This window comes from Typopeltis vanoorti, chromosome 6 (assembly GCF_054136105.1).
Source record: "Typopeltis vanoorti isolate ZY-2024b chromosome 6, IOZ_Tvanoo_1.0, whole genome shotgun sequence".
NCBI lineage: Eukaryota > Metazoa > Arthropoda > Arachnida > Uropygi > Thelyphonidae > Typopeltis > Typopeltis vanoorti.
Window position 1 is genome coordinate 129,151,182 of NC_143554.1, and position 20,604 is coordinate 129,171,785.

General features: G+C 34.3%; 1 protein-coding gene across 6 annotated transcripts in view; it reads right to left on the reverse strand.

The window, feature by feature from the left end:
• Nucleotides 1-20,604, reverse strand: part of LOC150105935 (ATP-dependent DNA helicase Q1-like) — a 180,693-nt gene that overhangs the window by 26,297 nt on the left and 133,792 nt on the right. For all 6 annotated transcript variants that reach the window (XM_090393701.1, XM_090393703.1, XM_090393698.1 and 3 more), the window contains exons 11-12: nt 15,472-15,566; nt 2,348-2,620 (exon numbers count right to left, since the gene is read on the reverse strand). In XM_090393701.1, the coding sequence (XP_090249827.1) occupies nt 2,348-2,620; nt 15,472-15,566 (368 nt within the window). The remainder of the gene's footprint in view (nt 1-2,347; nt 2,621-15,471; nt 15,567-20,604) is intronic.

Here is a 20,604-nt window from a genome sequence, read left to right on the forward strand (position 1 = left end):
TTTTCTTTATCTAAGATCAATCTAGAGTTTGCCTGATTTTCTTTCACTGAACCGCTCATTAAATATTTCGAACCAAACGCAGGAGCTTTGCTTAATAGTGAGAACCTTGGCCTAAAATCAGCTTTATAATAGCCTGGTACAGTTGAAGGTTGAGTAGGTGCACCTGTTGGGTACCTACCTGGATACTGAACGAACGAGGATGGGCTGGCAATTTGGGATTTAGCCGACCAAATTGTATTCTTATTGGCTTAAACCAATATACGAAATGATGGTACAACATGACAAAATTTTATGCTGGCTGGGGGGTGACCCAGTTAAACAAGGCCCTCATTGTTTTCGCCAGGGAACCAGGGCAAACAGCAAAAAATCAGCTACTGGAACAAATTTGAAAGCACATGCCAACTCAATATCACCAGAGTTAAAGATCGGTACTATCAACATAAGAAGCCTGAATGGTAAAGAAATGGAGCTAGCTGAGGAATTAGATAAGTACCAGATCGATATAATATGGGTGACTGAAACAAAAAAGACAAAAACTGGTGAGATCTTTCTGAGCAATAATTACAAAATGTTATATTCAGGCAATGACAATCAAGGAAATGAAGGAGTAGCAATAGTATTCAACACAAAATACGAGGCTAATCTTCTTGAATGGCAGGCAGTCTCAAGTAGAGTGATGTGGGCAAATATCAGAATGGGAAATTGGACAATGAGACTTATTTGTGCCTATGGTCCCACAGAAGGTTCTACTAAGGTAGAAGTGGAAGAATTTTTTTGATGCTTTAGAGAAAGCAACCGACACAATGAAAAAGGAAAAGTTGGTCCTTGTTGGGGATCTATTTAATTTACCATCTTCACTAAAAATCGTGCCTAAGTAGCTGAAATGTTTTACTTGTTCAACAGGTTCTCCATTCACAACACAGTTGACATTTTCAATGAATCTGCCTATTTTCATTGCTGACTTTCATACCATATTTATTATAACAGTTATTCAATTTAGTCAGGGAATCTTGCAAACTTGTAGAAGAATCACTTAGAAGTATAACATCATCCGCATAAAGCAAAGAGCATACATTAACATCTCTAATTCTGATATCATGCTTAATACCACTTTCCTTCATAACGTGATCCATATAGATAATGTCAGGAATTTGATGATGATGTACACTGCACTCTTGCTTTATAGTGCAAAACTGTTTCTAGCCACTTCAAGAATTGGATGCTTGAAGTGGCTAGAAAGTTATAGATAATAGATGAAACCACTAGGTTATAGATAAGATGAAACTTATCTATAACCTAGTGGTGCCTACTACAACTACAGAGGTTGGCCTTTTCTCTAAGGGGTGTGGATGCCACACCTCACCGAAACTTGTAGCTTTGCTTACATTAGTTTACCCTAGATAGTTTCCTTCAGTCAACTATATAATGTCTGTTGGCTGGGATATATAACAAGAACTAGAAACTGGACTACCAACACAAAGGTTATAGTGATTTGGTTACTGAAGGATGATCAGACTTCAACGAAGTTTAGCATACTTCACATTATGTTGGCTAGCACATCAGTTTCACCAGTGGTTTAGTTTGTAAGCTTTAGACACAGCAATTAATCTTGCCAATCTTGAAAAAAATTTCCCCAATTCCCCTAAATGCTGGTATAATATTGAACTACAAACAAAGGGCACTCATAAATAGGACAGATACAAGCCCTGTTTATTTAAGAAATGAAAACTGTCATTATCTATAATGAACTTTTACCACACTGTTATAATTCTAGTGAGTTTAATCACTCAGCATCATGTAATCAATGCTTTTTAAAATATTATAATTAATTAATCCTGATGAATCTAACTATAGAGCTGAAGAAACTGGAGTTTATTTATTCAAAAAACTGTGAAGCTTCTAGCAACTACAGAATTTTGTAAAGACAAACTTTTGAAAAGTTGTAGTCGTCACTGTCTCTCAGCATCAATGTTAAAGGCAAATTATAGAAAACCTTCCACAATCATGCACTTTTTCTTTTGACCATATGAGTGCAGTGCGAGTTCATTGTAGAACCTTTTTTTTGTAACAATTCCTTAAAAAACAGTGAATTATAATCAAACAATATAGCTAATGGTATATATATATTATTAAGATAATAAAAAAGGCTGATTTCTCATGTATAGAAGATAGTTTCCATGCAAGAAAATCCCCCCCCCCCACTTTCTTTTTGCATCATATGTACAGTTGCAGTCATGTTAAGTTTTGTTTATGATTTCAGTTTAATTATTCTAATCAAGAGGCAATTTTAAATTCATAAACAAGATCTTAAAAAATCAGGGAGTTCAAATTTTCAAATACAACAGACCTTTATTAATATAGCTAATTGTTGAATAAGGAGTAAAGTGAAAGTCTTCTTTCAAATAGGCCTCAATCATCAACAAAGCAATGATACGTTCACACATTTCCCTGGATCTTGATGTTGATACCAGACCAGGAGGTCTTAGTTTGGGAATTCCTTTACCCAACCATATATCAATCAGCTTCTGAGCTGTTAATTTTTCATCTTTGGATTTTGAATAGTCTAATATTTTATGCAACATTTCACATTCTTTAGTCATGTCCATGTCTTCTATTTGAGCTGGAATAATAAATGTTATAAAATCATCAATACACAGATGCACAGAAAGTCAACCCTCACTATAACAAACACACTATTACAGTAAATACAAATTACAATCAATTGCAAAAAACCTCACTACAGATGAGTGATACTATTATAAGTCATTTTAAGTTTAAAATAATTTAATCCACTGCAAACATACAGATATGTTAAAAACGTCAACTATCTTGGAAAACCTTTTTTTGTTCAGATACGATGCAGTCTTATGTCTTACGAAATCCACTGTAATTTTACTCCTTAACATGGAAGTGCATCTTTCATTGGGTTAATCATGTTTATATATAAATTAGGATACTTAATTCAGAATACATTACAGCAAGTATATTTAAAGATGCTTTCCAAGGCTGAGTGGATTTTTAGGCATTTTTCAGTAAAAGACTTTGTTCAAATCTTGTCTGTGACAGGAGCAGTGGCAGCCTGTACATAAGCACTGCGACACTGCAGCACCCCCAAGGAAAAAATTAAAAAAATAAATTTTGTTTATGTTTATAAATAATAACAATGCTTACAACATTATATAAATGCAATATAACATGTTAAAGGTTACAGCTATGTTTTGACATTGATTGAATAGTTAATAAATGGAATTATTCGATTAACGCTTTAGATTATGAAACAAATGTACTGCGATCTAACGCTGAGATTCGTTTGCGCTTGTCATTGCACGTTACGTCATTAGATACACTGCCGTCTGAGCAGTGTATCTTATTATTACGCGCGTTATTTCTGTGAGATATGAAACATTTATTATTGGTACGTGTGTATGGTGAACTATTTTTTGTAAATCTTATTTTATTTTGTTAAAATAACATATAATTATTTATTTATTATAGACACAAGGCTGAATTATGATGAGTGTCACCGTAAAATATGAAAAGAATTATATTTTTTCAATTATCGTTACACGAAACAAATGCACCGCGATCTAACGCCGATATTCGTTTGCGCTTGTCATTGCTATTGACACGAAACTTTTATTATTGGTGTTTGTTCGTGGTGAGGATGAAATATTTTTAATAATGCAATTTTTTAATATGTAAATTTATTTATTAATAAATTCGTTACTGATTAGGAAAAAAAGTTTATTTTATTTTTATTTTTATATATATACATATGCAGCACCCCCACTTAAAATTTTCACCAGCTGCCAATGGACAAGAGGAACATGGATTATGATTAGGTAAGGATAAATAGAGCCATTCTTAAGCAACAGAGTTTCTTCTATGAAAAAATCCTTTTCCTCCTGCACAAAACTATTTGTAAATACATGCATCTATACAGGCTGCTAGCCACCTTAGTTTACAAGAACTGAAATAAGAGGCAATTGATCAATCATGTCATATGAACTAGCACAAGTGGAAATGAAATAAAAGAGTAAAGAAGAAAACATTTTAAGATTAAATTTTAGATGTTTTGAATTTACTGGTCATCAACTTGTTAACAATTATGTTAATTATTAAATAAAGCACTCTCATTCTGATTCCCAATAGCAGACAGCAAATTACAAAGAAATAGTGGGTTAGTTCCAGATACTAACTAAAGGCAGCAATCATATTTATTCAATCACGTTTCCTGCATATTGTAAAAAATAATTATGGCTAAGATCAGTTATTTCAAAAAAGTCAGTGGTCATGGGTTAGTCTGATTAGAATTTATACTGGGAATTTAATTTCTGCAATTGAAGTAATTGAAATTCAAATTTAATGATATAAATTCGAATTTATAAAATAAAGAAATGTATTCTTTTAAAAACATTCACTAAAATAAATGATTCATATTATTTTTTAAATTAGTTAAGTTATATAAGAAAATTACATTAAGATAAACATTTTATTTGTTAAACTGCTGATCATTCTAGTTCAATACTAATGTATATAATTTATCTTAAAAAACACTTTGTGTTTCAGAGTTCAGTAACTTATAAATAACAAGAAATTATATTCTTTTTTAATTTTGGTAAAATTATGGAGATTACTACTGTATTAAGAGTAATAACATTCGTTTCCTGATGTTTCAACCTTCATATTAAAGTCATTATCTGGGGTATATATATTGCATAATTAAAGAGGAGGTGTTCCGAGTCCTGTAGCAAAAAAATGTATTGGATCAATTTCAACTAAACGTGGTTTAAGTACACTCTGGAACATAGGGTTTTTATTTACAGAAGATAAAAAAATAGTACAAAATTCTTCCACCAGGGACATTTGGTGTCATAAGTGTGTGGTTGGGGATTAATTAAACAGTAATGACTACAAGAGATACAACAAATCAATTTTCATGTTTGTATAACTTACAGATGAGGTTTAACATTTCCTCCTTTCAGATGTTCTAAGAACTGCATTCTGTAAATGACATTTTCTACAGCGGAACGCAACAGTTATCTGCACTGATTTGCCTCACATGCTGCATTATTCTGTTCTGTCTTTCAAGGTTGCTAAATCAGGAACATGTCCTTCATACACCACATGTTTCAGATGGCTCCCACAACCAAAAGTCACAGGGATTGAGATCAGGCAAATGAGGTGGCCGTGCTATGGGCAATTGCATGACTGATCACACTTGAAAGTTTAAGAAGAAAGGGCTTATTGTAGATGTCCGTCTGTCTGGAGCAACGATTTTGAAAAAGCGCAGCTGACTGTTTTCTCAAAAGGTGAGATATCCAAGGTGTTAATCAGTGGAAAATAACCGCCTCTGTTTGTCTAAGAGGCGTAACTATTGTCCTAAGATAGTGTCAGGAACGAGATCTCCGTTATCTGAGAAGGCTTGTATGAACAAACAGAACTTCCCGTGTGCAGCAATTGAGATATGACATTGATGTACCTTCAAACAAAACAGTAGATGTCAAAGGTACAAAAAAAGTATTACTGTTAAAACTTGTGGCCACGAAAAAACCCATTACAATGTTGTTTTGTCATGCCGAACTGATGGCACAAAATTGTCGCTTTCTTTTCTTTTTTAAGGAAGGCATTGCCCAAGCAAAACTTGCCTACTGGAGTTTATATTCATCCACCCTAAAGACTGGATGGATGAAGAAGGAATGAAATTGTGGATAGAAAAAGTATGGTCCAGACAGCCTGGTGAAATATTAAAGAAACGAGATTTGTAGTATGGAATCAGTTTCGTTACCACAGAAATGAGATTATTAAGAATAAACTTATCCAGTTGAAATTTCGGTTAGTTTTAATTCCACGAGGTACATGTCGCCATTAATAAACAATTTACAGGATTCATGAAGGAAAAGTGGAATAACTGGATGCAGTCTTCAGATTCTGAAAAAGCTGACACCAACTAGAAGAAGAAAGAAATCTACAATTTTAAGAATATTCTGTGTGTGTGTGTGAATGGATTAAAACCTCACGGAATGCAATAAAACTAGAGATTATTATTGTCATTTAAGAAGTGTAATGCCCTTGATGGTACTGAAAATGATTTAAGGTTTGAAGAAAGCAACGACTGTTCCAAATACAGAAGAGATTTCAGAAGATAATTTGTCTGAAGATGAGGATGAAGATTAAAACCGTTATTGTAGTCCTATATTTTTTCCTCCATACATAATTGTTTTACACCCAAATTCTCTGAAATTGGTTTCAATCAATGCATGATAAGATGTTATAATTATTTTCAAAAATGTATAACTTTTTTTCAATAAAATAATCCCCTTAAAAACGGTTGCATCTTATAGCAGAATGATGGTATAGAGCTTGTTTATATGTATTCTTGTATTTAGTGTTTTATTTCTTACTTTTTTCATAAAAGACAATATCAAAAATATGAATTACTTTGTTACATTTATTTTCCTGCTATTTAGGGTTTCTGTTTCCAGAATGCCCAGGAAATTTTAGGTATTTCTTGTTGCGAGTTGAGAAAAATAGCTCAAGACCTTTCCTAAATTTACAATTTTGGAACAGAAAATGTAGAATTTATTATCATTTTTAATTTTAAGAAAATACGTATTGTATCATAGAAATTATACATGTTAATTAAAATTTTATTATGAATTAATAAAACAATTTAACGACCGCAATACATATCACGTTATTTGCCATTTATGTTGCATTTAAATAATGAAAACAAGCTTTTAGCCTATATCTTGAAAGAAGACTATAAATCAAGTGCAATGAAACAGCAAAATACGACAGACATTTTTATAATACTTACCCAGTACCGATTTTGTTTTGTTTAAAAACTACCCCTCTTTTAGGCAATTTCTTAGTTAAACGAAAATAAAATATTATCAACAGCCAACAGACTTTAATGCTATGATGTACTTGTACGGTGAAGTTATTATTTTTCATTTTAGCTTCAAAATGGAAACAAATCATCCCAAACTTTAGAAATGAAAATGGAGTCTCAATTAGAACAATTGTCAATTGCCATTTTATACATTTCAAAGCAAAATATTACCAAAGAACCATTGAGATGTCATAATTCTGCACTTCTGTGAACATAGAAAAGACAAATGTCAAAAATTACATAATTAACAGAATCGGATCAAGAATTTGGAAGAAGTTTGAAAAACTTCTTCCAAATTCTTGCATTCCACATATTGTGGCTATACAGACAGGTGGAGGATGCAGAAATTTGGCCGTGAAATCTCGTTTGAAAATTTATTTAATCATCCTCTTCATTTAGCAGATGAAATTTCACAAAAAGATGACCCCCCCCCCATATATATATATTTTTCCTATCTCATACAAAACATAATGAAAGCAACGAATCTAATACATCAGAAAATGAAATAGTATGTCTATAGAAAAAGAACTTAATAGTGCTATATTAAATATGCAACATCAGCAAACATCCCCAAAAAATCGCAACTACAAAATAATGAAAACAGAATTTAGCATCTTGGGATCAGATGGAAAAAGAAAACAGATACTTTAGAACTATTATACAAAGCATTGCTTACAGTTAAAACAAATAATACCGAATGATACAGAATATTTTCAGTGGCAGCTAATTTTGTCACTAAAATACATAGTCGATTAGATAGATGAAGCTGTCAATTCCATAATGTTTTTAAAAACTTATTTTGCAAATGAACAATTGAATTAAATGTTCTTCATTCAGAATTTTTCTATTATTACATATCAACTTGAAATCTCATTTTGTTTGAAATTATGAAATACTTTGTGCTTAAAATTTTACTTGCGGTAAATTAATTCAAAATAAAATTATCATAATAAAACTCTGAAACCTGTATTTTATTCATTGCATAAATGTATTAATAGCAATAAGATATAAAAATGACAATGAAATGTATTGGAATAGAATAAATATATTTAAAAATTAATCTTCGTGAGTGAAACTGTGTAATCCTAGGACTCGGGGAAAAAAAAAGTCACGTCTTTGCCTAGGAACAGAAAAACAACTGCTGAGACTAAGAACCCTATTTCATAATTCCATATACATGTACTGATTCTCATCTTTCATCCGCACCCCCCCCCCCCCCCAAATCTCACACTAATTCGGTATTATTAAAACCAACATCGATATGATCAACCAGTTGAGGCTACCAGCAGAGGAAGGTGCGGGTGGGGTGGGGGAAATCACGATCCAAGATTACCTTTTATTGTTTCGATTCCAGGTTAGTGTGTCTAGCACATCCGTTATTAGAAATGCCACCAGAGAAAACAAAGCTCGGGGAACGAGAAAGTCACTTCAAATAACGTCCACATAACAACATAACGAGCTGTGACTCACGGCACCCAGCTACAAATAAAGGAAATAAAATCATATTCAAAATGTATGTTCTATTTCCGCTTCTCGAGCAAAAACTACCTTAATTTTCTCGTAGTACTGTCTCAATCTGTCAATCACGTGAAAGGAATCCGTTAATTTTCTCTGAGATTATTATTAAATAATAATTGTTACCAGTGTTGCTGCTGCAGCACACATGAATAAAGGTTAAGAGAGAAAGGCAAAACAGCCATTATTAAAACATTAATTATGCGAGAGATTAAAGAAGAAAGCACCTCGTTTTATAATTGACTAATGAATTAAAAATTCGGACACCAAAGCTACGAACTTCCTAGCCTCTCGTGACCTCACGTTTACAGGAAATTCACGTAATTGTAACCTTATCTAATTTCATAAATTTTCTCGGACTTAAACTACAGATATGGAGTGGGTGTGTGTGGGGGGGGGGGGGGGGGGAACGCTGTTGGCTTCCACAATAGTCGAACACGAACAAAGAACATGATGCACGTTAACAGCAAGCAACGAAGAATATATAATGCTATATACATTTTCGAATTGTTTAAATTTACTTTGATAAAACACCATCTCTTATATCAAAAACAGTTTTGACTTCAAAGAAAAAAAAAAAAAAACTTCCAGAGTCTGAAATGATGGTTTCACTGTTTACAAATATACCACTTGAAAAAACTGTGCAGCTTTTACAAGTGGATTTCCCTGAGGACATCATCAAATTATCCAAGTTTACCATCAATATTGGTTATTTTATTTGGCATAATGAATTATTTCAGCAAATTGCAGATACTGAAATGGATAGCCATATATCACTTGCTTTGGCTGATTATTTTATGCAGCATTTAGAGGATTGGATTTCTAACACTGTTTCTCGTCGACATTGCATTTGGCTACGTTTTGTGGATGACGTCTTTGCACTCTGAAATGGTACTTGAATATTTCTGGATAAAACTAACTCCTTATATATTCGCATCAAGTTCACTATTGAACTAGAATCTAACAACAATCTTCCCTTTTTGGATACTTTAAAACATTGTAACTCTGCCCAGTCCTGAAGATACTTTCAGGCGCAAACTTTGTTTGCTCACACTTGGATAAAGAATTAAACTAAATTTATTATTGACTAATCACTCTGTGTTGTGTTTTCATAACATTCGATGTACTGGCAACCCAGCGTGAAGTGATGCTCCATTCTGCATCGATATGGTAGAGTCAATGCATCTTTGTTGCTGCAGTTGCAGAACAACAAAGTTGCTCAGCATGTCTTTGCTGTCATGCAAAGACATGCTACAAGTCACAAGCCACACCACATTGTGAATTTTGGTGAGTGTAAAGGGGTCTGATGGAACACAAGGGTTATTAGCAGCCCAAATGCAGCAAATATGTGAGTCTGAACACTACCGTTCAGATAAAAATGTGCCTTGTTACTCCACATGATCTTCCATGACCATGCATCATCCACCTCCATTCGAACTAAGAATGTCATGGCAAACTGAAGTCAAGTTTCTGCATCACCATAAAGAAAGTAGGATTTTTCACACAGATTAGTATGGCATGTCCAGTTGCCTTGATATTACCCGAGCACTGCTGGACCCTTGTGCATTATTCATTTTGTGTTCCACAATGGCAGTTGCAACTTTGTCAACTTGTTAAGGAATGATCCGTTTGTGCCCTCATCCTGGCCTCAATGCTAAAGATCTACTATTTTCAAATCTTAAAATCATTTTTCTAAGATTTGTTATTGTCACTGGAGCTTTTCTCCTATCCTTCAAATGCTAGAATTCTTGAAGAGCAGCATTAGCATTACTGTGTTGTTGATAGTAAAGCTTGACTAGCAACACACGTTTCTATAAGGTGAGATCTATAGCACTTCGATCTTATCAGAATGACACGAATCCATTTTGGTTTTCCTTATATCCACCAACTTATCAGTAGAAACAGAGATTATGCAAATATCACATGATTCTAGCAACAGCTGTTTGCTGGTTAGAGGTGCACTGAATATGGTACACTCCAGGGGACCTTGGAGGAGTTGAATGAATCCTTTAATTTTGTAGGAGGTTTAAAGGTTGCATTGTATCTATGCAGTACTGTTTTTTTTTCTTCTGATAACTTTTTAATGCATGGAACGGCCAAGGCTTCATAGTAATCTAATTGTTTGTTTGTTGTAGTTATTTTTTAGGGAAAGCACCACTGATAATTTGCAGTTAATGACACCTAGTTTTTGTGATGGTAAGAGTTAATGTATATGTATTGGTCAGTATGTGTAGGCTTAGGGCAAAGAGTGGGGGGATAGACTTCCCAAGGAAAGACATGTGACCAATGTATCCAGATATGGAAGTGTGTGTGTGTGTGTGTGTGTGCGTGCGTGCACGTTTTGATTTTTAATTTCAATGATGAATAGTATGCATTTGTGTTCAGTGACATTCCTTTACTTTATAAAACCCAAAGTTTGGCTTGGATATGTTGACAAGATTTTCATTATCTGGCTCCATAGCTACCAAACTTTAAATATCTCTCTCTCAACCTCCAGAATAAACAACACATATGCATACAATTTTACGTACAATCTGGAAGTTTTAATAATATGGTGATAAAACTTTTACTACTTATATATAGAAAATATATGATTGCTGAATTGATTCAAGCTTAATTTCTGTCTGGTGTAAAGAATTTTTATTTATGGAGAACCCATCCATGAGAGGTTAGTCAACCTATAATACACTAGTACAGTGGATGGGCAGTTGCTGACAGAAGCAAAACAGAAGAGTGAGAAAGTAAAGACTGTGGGTATGCTACTTTGATATAATAGGACTGAATTGAAAAGAATGGCCATGATTGCTAATGAGTCAATGAGAAGATAGTGCTGGAGGAATGGTGTGCAGTTTATATACTGTATGTACATATGGAGTGAATCTGTAGATGAAAGGACCTGTGCTTGATGGACTGCATTTGAATGGATTTTGGAGTAGATGTTTGGAGAAAGTGTTCTTCAATGAGAGACTGGAAGTGCAAAACCAGGGAAACTAGGAGTATTATGGGAGATGCAGTCAAGTGTGGGTTCAACTATACCTGAAAGAAACAAATGAGTGTATGTGCAGAAATGATTATGCAATGCTGAATGTAATTTCAAAGTTTTCAAATCCAAATGGGTTGGTAATACACAAGGCTAACTGTAGGTCCAAGGTTATGCTGAAATACATGTACACGAATGTCTGAAGTATCAGAAATAAAGGAGAGGAGTTTTTGGCATTGGGCAGCTTGACTTGGCAAAAAATTAAAAGCATTGGTGAGAATTGGTTGATAGAAAATGATACAGTTACAGGAATAGAATACAAACAGTACTGTACTTTCAGGGAGGACACAGGAATAGGACAAGAAGGTGGGTATTGCTGATGACAGCTGAAAACTACAACCAACAAAATTAGAAGTTAAAGATGATTTTAGGTCTGGGGGAGATGGTTCATTTGAGGCTATATAATATAGTTAGTCACTGGTAACAGACTGGGGGGGGGGTCAAGAGGAAGATGTGAATGCCATGCATTGGCAGATTACCATAATGAGTATAGGCCAAACAATTATTATAGGTAACTTCAACTATAGGGATATAGATTGGAGGGAAGAAAGGGGACATGGTAGGATGGAAATGGAATTTATGTAGTGGAATAAGGACAGTTACTTTAAATAGTATGTCATGGAGGGGACCACAGGTTTGAGAGTGCTGGCTCTGATAACAGCATCAGAAGGTGTATCCATAACCAAATTACCTACGCACTTTGTCCCTGATCGGGGAGAGAGTGAACATGCAATCCTGTTCTGAGCTGTTGCAAAACATGTGGAATCCTCTATGAAGAAAGGGTTTATGTTGAACTAAAAAGCTGGTAATTATAACAGACTTAGGAGGTATCTTGGAGCAGTGCCATATCTTGAGAAGCTACAAGTAAAGAATGTCAGTAGTGCCTGGGAACTGGTGAAACAAGCAGTATTAGATTACATAACTCATGAGAATACATCAAGTGGAGGTTAAGCAAATGAGTAGAGATATAAAGTAAAAGCTATAAAAAAAGACTACATTGTGGTGGAAATATAAAGAAAACGGTGAGAAGCATACTCCTGAGCAGTGCAAAGTGCAGGCAAGAAGGATATCTAATATGGAAGGCAAAAATACATACAAGGGCCAAACCAGATTATGAGAAAAAATTAGCTAAGCAGGCCAAAGTAAATTTAAAAGTTTTTTTCATTAGGCAGCAAGGAAGAGGAAGAATATATATGGAAGGATGACTTTAATCAATGTTGATGGTAGGAAAGTGACAGAAGCAAAAGAAATAGTTGAGGTGCTAACTGATCACTTTGAAAAGGAGTATCATTCAGGTGGAGATTTTGCAGTTGCTGATGTGGCAAAGACTGATGTCAAAATTGATGCAGATGAACTGGAAGTGCTCAGCATATTGAAAAATATCAATGTGGATACAGCAGCATGACTGGTTGGCATGTCAGTCCATGTACTATGTGAATGTGCAAGTGAACTGGCAGTGACTCTGACAAAGTTGTTCAATCTAAGTCTCAGCTCTGGCAAGGTTCCAAGGGAATGGAAAAAGGGTAAGATAGTTCCATTATATAAAAGTAGCTCCAAGACAAAAGTTGCAAATTACAGACCAATTCTCAGGAATGGTTGTTCAAGTACTGAAAGAGGTGGTTAATGGTAAAATCCAGCACTGGGTGGATATGAATACAATACTCTATGGTAGGCAGAGCACAGCCTTGTAAAAGGTAGGTTCTGCCTTAGTAATTTACTAATGTTTTATAATAGAGTGATAGCAGAATTAGATAAGAGAAATTGCTATATCATGATAGTGTTGGACTTTGCAAAGGCATTTGACAGAATACCATATGGAAAACTATTACAAAAGTTGGATTAAATGGGAACAGATATGAAGCTGGTAGCATGGAAAGGTTGTGGCTGACAGACACCAGAGAGTGGTATATGGTAGAGAGGAATCTAGGAGAATGAGTAACTAATGGAGTGTCTCAATACTAGGACCACTACTTTTTGATTTGGATATCAATGACCGAGAAAGATTTCAGAGGGGATGTTCAGTTGTTTGCTGATGATGACTGGGGAGAGCAATAGTTGATAAAGGTGATGTAGATATTCTGCAGATGATTTAAATAAATTGGCTTTGTGGACAAAGGACAATGATAATCAATTTAATGTTGCAAAATGTAATGTAACACACTTTGAGATTAAAAGATTACATAGTGTGTATCACACTGCTGGTACTGGACTGCGGGAAATTATGAATTTCCTGCAGAGGGCATAGTGAAAAGTTGGTAAAATAGCTCATAGGATTACTTGGATGTTAGAAAACACACCACTAACAAGTAAAGATAGGGATGTTATTACTTTCTGCAATTTATCTGACCACAGTAAAAAGGCAATTTGCCATTCTAATATTTAAAAGGATAATTGAAGTATAATTTCATGGTGCTCCACCAGAAATCAGTTGACATGCAAGGGTTGGTTAAATGGTAGATTACTGCAGTTGATAAATCATGGGTATATAACAATGATTTGTGTTTAAGTTTTTGACAAGGTATATGCAAAAGTGCTGAGTAGATCTACATATTGAAATGTAAGCAGATGACACAATGATAAAATATTATAGAGTGATGGAATTACACATAACGTTAGGAAAAATTAATAACGAGTTTTTCTTAACATAAATGTAATTTGTTACTCTATAATATTTTATCTTTAAGGTGTTGAGAGAAAAGCTGTTCAAAATGCTACAATTATGTGGTATAAATGGGACATTACATCAAGCAATGCATGGTTTATATTTGAGTGATATGTCAGCAGTTAGAACTGAAGAAAATACAAGAGCTGGTTTCATACAAAATCAGGTGTAACACAAGGTACATACCATCACCGTGCTTATTCATCATCTATATGGATCACATTATGAAGGAAAGTGGTATCAGACCTGATATCAAAATTGGATATGTTAATCTGAGCATTTTTTTCTTTAAGCAGATGACAGTACACTTAAATAAATCTGGTAAGAGTCTGTAGGATGCCTTAACTAAATTGAATAACTGCCATAATAAATTTGCATCCTGAATGACAAACCAATAGAAAACAAGTAAATCATTTCAGTTATTTAAGCCCCCAATTTTTAGTGAGCATGGAAAATTAAATATGGAAATAAAAATAAGCAAAGTTGCTATTGTAGGGAGTCAACAAAAATTTATGAGAAATAAGAAAGAAATTACATCAAAACACTAAACTAGTTGTATACAAGACAGCATTCAAGCCAATTTTAACTTATGAACGTGACATCTTGATTACAAATAAACCAGCTGATCAAAGAGTGCAGATATCAGTATGAGAGAATTTGAAAAATTAGGAGAATGACAGATGACGTCAATGTCAAAATCATTAAAAATGAAAATATTAGGAAGGAACTTGACATCATCAGCATTCAAGAATATGTGTGAGCAAAGCTAATCTCAGGTGCCATGGTCACTTGAACAGAATGGAAGAGGAAAGGAGGTATCTGATACTAAGAAGGCAGAGAAAAGAACCTGAGGAGACCAAAATATATGATCTGACAATACTGGAGTTCTGACAGACAGACTGATTTGGAGAAAAATGTCAATAAGAAGTTAGTAATAATAATACAAACTTTTAATGTAGTATTATCATAATATCCTACACTCCTTGAGGGTACACTTCAGTAATTTGATGATGAATCTGGAGTTAAAAAAGAGAAAATAATTTGCTACTGTTTTTGTGAGAGAGGGAAATATATCACATCATGCAAAAGAATGCAGCACATAATCAATGAAATATGACATTAAGAACTAATAAGTTTGCTGAACCATGAAAACTGTCCTAAAATTTGCATTGTCAGAATATACTACAAAAATAAATGGCAATTATTCCAATTTGAACTATTTATGTTTTGTTAAATTATGTTTTTATATAATTTCAGCTGGATAACAAAATTTAAAAAAATCCATAAAAATAAATAAAAAATAAGTTGGATTTGAATGTTCCAGGGGAAATTCATATTGCTATATTGATTATTACTTACTTCTGTTTTCAGGACTACAATGATCACACTTTCCTTGACAGTCAGATGATTCCCATTTCTCCCCAAAGTGACTAGCTATTATGGATCGCCGACATCTGCATAAATACCAGAATGCTAGATATTGATTATTTGATATATATCGAACAAGGAAATAATATATTATGTGAACATGTTTTGTTCACATAATATATTACAAGATACTTAATGATATATAAAGTTCATTTCGGTAAAACACTATCACCATTCAATTCTTGATCCTCAAGGAATATACAGAATACCATGATAGTGCAGCATATAATTAAGTTTGCATTATTACACTTCCTATCATCAATTTTTTTCAAAATTAACCTGCTATTTGTCAAGTCTTCATCATTGTTGGATCTTATATTTCTGGAATTATTAATCAAATCAAGCCACTTAAATCTTGAAATGTGTTGAAAGGCTTAGGTGTTAGTAATTATTCACAGTTGATTATGCTTCATTGTTTGAACAACACCAAAGTAACAAAATAAATGATTTATTAAGTTGCAATATTTCACTGGATTTCAAACTATTCATCCATCTCCACAGCACAAAAATATATCTGTGAAGATGTTTTGAAATTCACTCAATCAGGTAGTTGTGGAAATAGAAATCCAAACTGAAAAAAGACTAATGTTCTATTATAGTGTTCTCTTGGACCATAAAAAATTATTCAGAGATGTTAAGTTAGATGTGGTGTTGAAATGATTGTCTCCCAAATCTTTAATTAATGCAGTCAATACATATTTATCAGTACAGTACACTTCTTGCATTTAATCCTGTGTAATGGGATATCCAGAGTGCAGTCTGTCCTGACTTGCCATACTGATGAGCAAATGTAGTTTTTATGTGCTTCAAGATAGATGTTTACAGATCTTCTGATCTGTCTATAGCAGGCTGAGCTGCACACAGATGAAACTTGTACACTCCAGGATGCATGGTTAAAAGTATCATGGAGATTATAATTATCAAAAACTGTAGCAACTTTTTAAGAAATACCCCAGCACAAAGTATTGCACGTAGTATTTTGTCTATTTATAGGGCTATAGCCACTAGCTAGAAAGGTGTGTATTAAAGATATTGGAATTCTGCAGCAAGAGCTATATGGTGGTAAAGATTTTGGAAAAGTGGTAAGAGATTGCATATAGAAATAGGTTTATAGAGAATCTATACTTTGAAATGAATAGTGTGAGTCTACTAAGGGAAGGTTATGTTTGACTAATGTGGAAGATGAGCCCTGTTTGCTCACATTTTATAATAATGTTACACAGAGTCAGACAAAGAGAATAGATATACCATGATACTCTGGGACTTTGCTGAAACTTTTGACAGGATACAGTATGGACTGGAATGGCTTGCCTTTAGAGATGGCGGATGCGTGGGCACACTCGCACGGACACACACATTCGATGTGTTGGTTCCACAGAGATGGTATGATAGGGTAGTTAATCATATCTACATGGCCTACTATGTCTGTCAATTGCATTATTTGATGGAATGGCTTGCCTGATGGTGGGTGCAAACAATGTGAGTGATCTGTTGCTTCCCTATATGAATTCCAAACTACCTGGATATCTCTTGTAATAATAATAATATTATTATTAGAACAAAGAGCCCTGACTGTGTCGAGGATGCTGCTGTTGAATTAGATGTGCTTTTCCAGATCTACAAAACTTAAACACAGTGCCGTGTTATATTCCCATGATTCCTCAACTATCTGTCTCAAAGTAAAAATATGATCTTGACAACTCCATCTGGTTTGAACTCAACTCGCTCTTCCCCAAGTTTCTCTTCCACAATTTTATTTAGTCTCTTCTCAGGAATACCAAGAACACTCAACAGGAAAACATTTCTCTGTAATTCTTACATTCTTTTATTTTCCTTTTTACATATGAGTATTATGAGAGCTCCACTCCAGTCATCTGGAATTTGAACTTCTGATCAGGCCTTACAAATTATGTGTGCAGCCACTGTAAAGCTGTTATACTTCCATGTCTGAGGATATTTGATCAAACATCATCTATAAATACTTCAGCTGCCTTTCAATATTTTAGGTTTCTGATGGCCTTTTTCTACACTGATATTTACTCCAAATTGCATTCCTCTTAATAAATAAATAATTACGGTTGCAGATTATGACTTCTACCCTTAAGACAGACATCCTTATTAATCGGATCCAGACGAAGCAGGAAGGTATTGTTATGCCCTGATAAGTTGGATTATTAAAGTTTCATCTTATCATTGCATAACAGAGTGAACACCCAATAAAGAACATTAAAATATGCTTGGTATCTAGGTATCAATAGTAGTTTTGAATAAAATAATAAGAAAAGAAAGAATTGTAAAGTAACGAGATGTTATTTACTTGTATAAAAGAAAACAATATGTAGGAAGAGTGTGCAAATATTATGCGTATACTTAAATATAAAGAGCCAACAGGCTTCATTTCGGTGATGTAAACATTATTTAAATTAAGGCTTAATTTAAATAATGTTTACATCGCCGAAATGAAGCCTATTGGCTCTTTATATTTAAGTAACTTAATGGGTGCACCTTTTTGACAACTCATATAGCAGAGTATATAAGTTCTTTTCACTATACCCTTTGGTATTAATTTGGTCTAGCTACTCACTGATGAAGCCTCAATAAAGGCTGAAACCGGTCTGGGTGGTGGCCTCCCACCATAATGTAATAACAGCATACATTTCCTAGGAAATGTGTTTTACATTATGGACAATACCAAGAATAGCGATCAGAACTTCACCACCTTTGCTGCGAGTTGCCTGAGTTTGTACTATGTACTTGGACTACTTGCATTAGCTCACGCTAGTAGTCGCCGATACTTTTATAGTTTATTATACTATATTCGGCATGAAACTCTCTGATTCCAATCGTTGAGTTTCATATACGGTTTTAAAACAACGTGGGATTTAATATCCCCTTAATTTAAATTATGTGTATAATCTAATACTGAATTAAGGTCGACATTATCTTTAGTGTGAATTAATCCTTATTGTGAATATACGTGTAAGAACCAGACCAACATAATCTGGGTAAACGTAAGCTCGAAGTTTGGGGGGCAAAGAAGACGGCTTCCCCGAGCGTTCTCGTGCTTAGAAGTGGTGGGAGATAATCGGACAGTATGACGTCAGGTACACGTGACAGCAAATTCTGTGTGCCATGTGAATGGCCAAAGTTATGGTGGTGGCCGTTAGGGACTAAGTATAAAAGGGTTAGAAACACCCCCCCCCCTCTCTTCTCTCTGGTATCCTGTGTTTGCCTCATGGTCGATCAGAGCGCTGGGTGTAGGTCCATCGCTGGCATACGATCGGACGGGTTTTCAGCGGGAAATCTAATCCCGTGATACTGCAGCAGGTTATGCCACGTGGAATGTACATGCCCGAAGTGCTGTGATAATGGAAGTCAAAGAGATGATCGCATTCAGACATCGACGATCGGAAAGAAAGCAACAAAAGAGTATAGATAAGTAGACAATTTATTATTTGATATGTGTGAGAATCCAGAAATTAATATTGTGTAGAACTTTAATGAAAAGAGACTCAGAGATAGCAATTAAGAGAGACAGCATGAAAAAGGACTTGTTTGTTGTAGAAGATTATGAAAGGACAAACACTGTATGAATCTGAACATTATGTGTATTTAAGAATGTTTAAACAGGATTTGATCTATAGAGTAAGAGTTGACTGAGATTGTAAAGATATAGATTAAAGTGTAAGAAATATGTTATGTGTAGAGTAACTTAGGTAGATTGAATTTTGATGGGGTTTTATATAGAAGGTATAAGAGCTGTCAGATATGAATTATTCCTTAGCTAGATTTTGAATGGAATCTTCTTATTTTGTATTATTAGCAGTATGTACATTATGCTAAATAAGCCTTGTTTTTCTTTAACCAATTTTGTCTCTTTATGGAATTCGATGCACCACTTGTAAAGTTAGTGATGAATCTGGGCGGGAGAATTTTGAACACAGTTCACGGTCACGATTACATATCTTGTGTTATCTTTGTTCACTTCTAACAAACTTCTTGATTAACATTCTAATTAATCTAAGAGTCCTATGTGACGCAGCTTAAATAAATAAATTTTCTTAGGACTTAACGAGAGGTTGGCAACGAAGTGTCTGCCACATAGGTTTTGGTTTGACCCTCGGGCTATTTCCTTTGTGACACAGAGATGCCACGCTTTGGCAAGACTTCAAGGAAATCAAAAGATATAAGAATGCTGAAAAAAAAAAGACCACAGGAAATCCTTGTGTTTAGCAAATGTAAAGAGAGAAGCCAAATTCTCTCTCTTCAACTGGAAAAAAGGAAGTCAAAAAAACAAGTGAATTTAAAAAATGTAAGCAAATCTTTTCTGAGATTTTTTACATAAAGAATGCTAAAACAAAGAATATTATCTGATGAGGTTTGCCTCAGAGTGCAAGTCATGATACATACATTACTGATTTTCAGCATACATTACTGATTTTATGCAGGAATAAGTTCAATTTCAGAGGGTCATAAGACATAAAACATCCACAAAAATCAAACCAATAAGGAAGATGGAAAAAGACAGTAAAGAATATATATAATAAATTTAATTTAATCCTTTGTCCAAGTGTGAGCAAACAAAGTTTGCGCCTGAAAGTATCTTCAGGACTGGGGTAAGGTGGTACAACACCAGGCAACTCGTTGCAAAGGTGGAGCTAACATCACTCCAATCTCAGTCTCTCCCATAATGCAAAACACATCTCCTTGTGGATATGTATACCCAGACTAGTTTTGACCTTTATTGAGGTCCCTTCAGTGGGAGCCAGGCCCAAGTGGAGATACCAGGCAGAAGCATTAGCAAGGTCATCTCTACCTATAGGAGGTGCCACCTTTTTATTAAATTACTCTGGATTTAGAGAAAGATGTTGAAAGTTTATTTTTCACTTGATTAGACTATAATAAATTTAGTTTAATCCTTTGTCCAAGTGTGAGCAAACAAAGTTTGCGCCTGAAAGTATCTTCAGAAATGTGGTAAGGTGGTATAAGACTGGGAAACTCATTGCAAAGGTGGAGCAAGCTAACATCACTCCTATCTCAGTATCTCCCATAATGCAAAACACA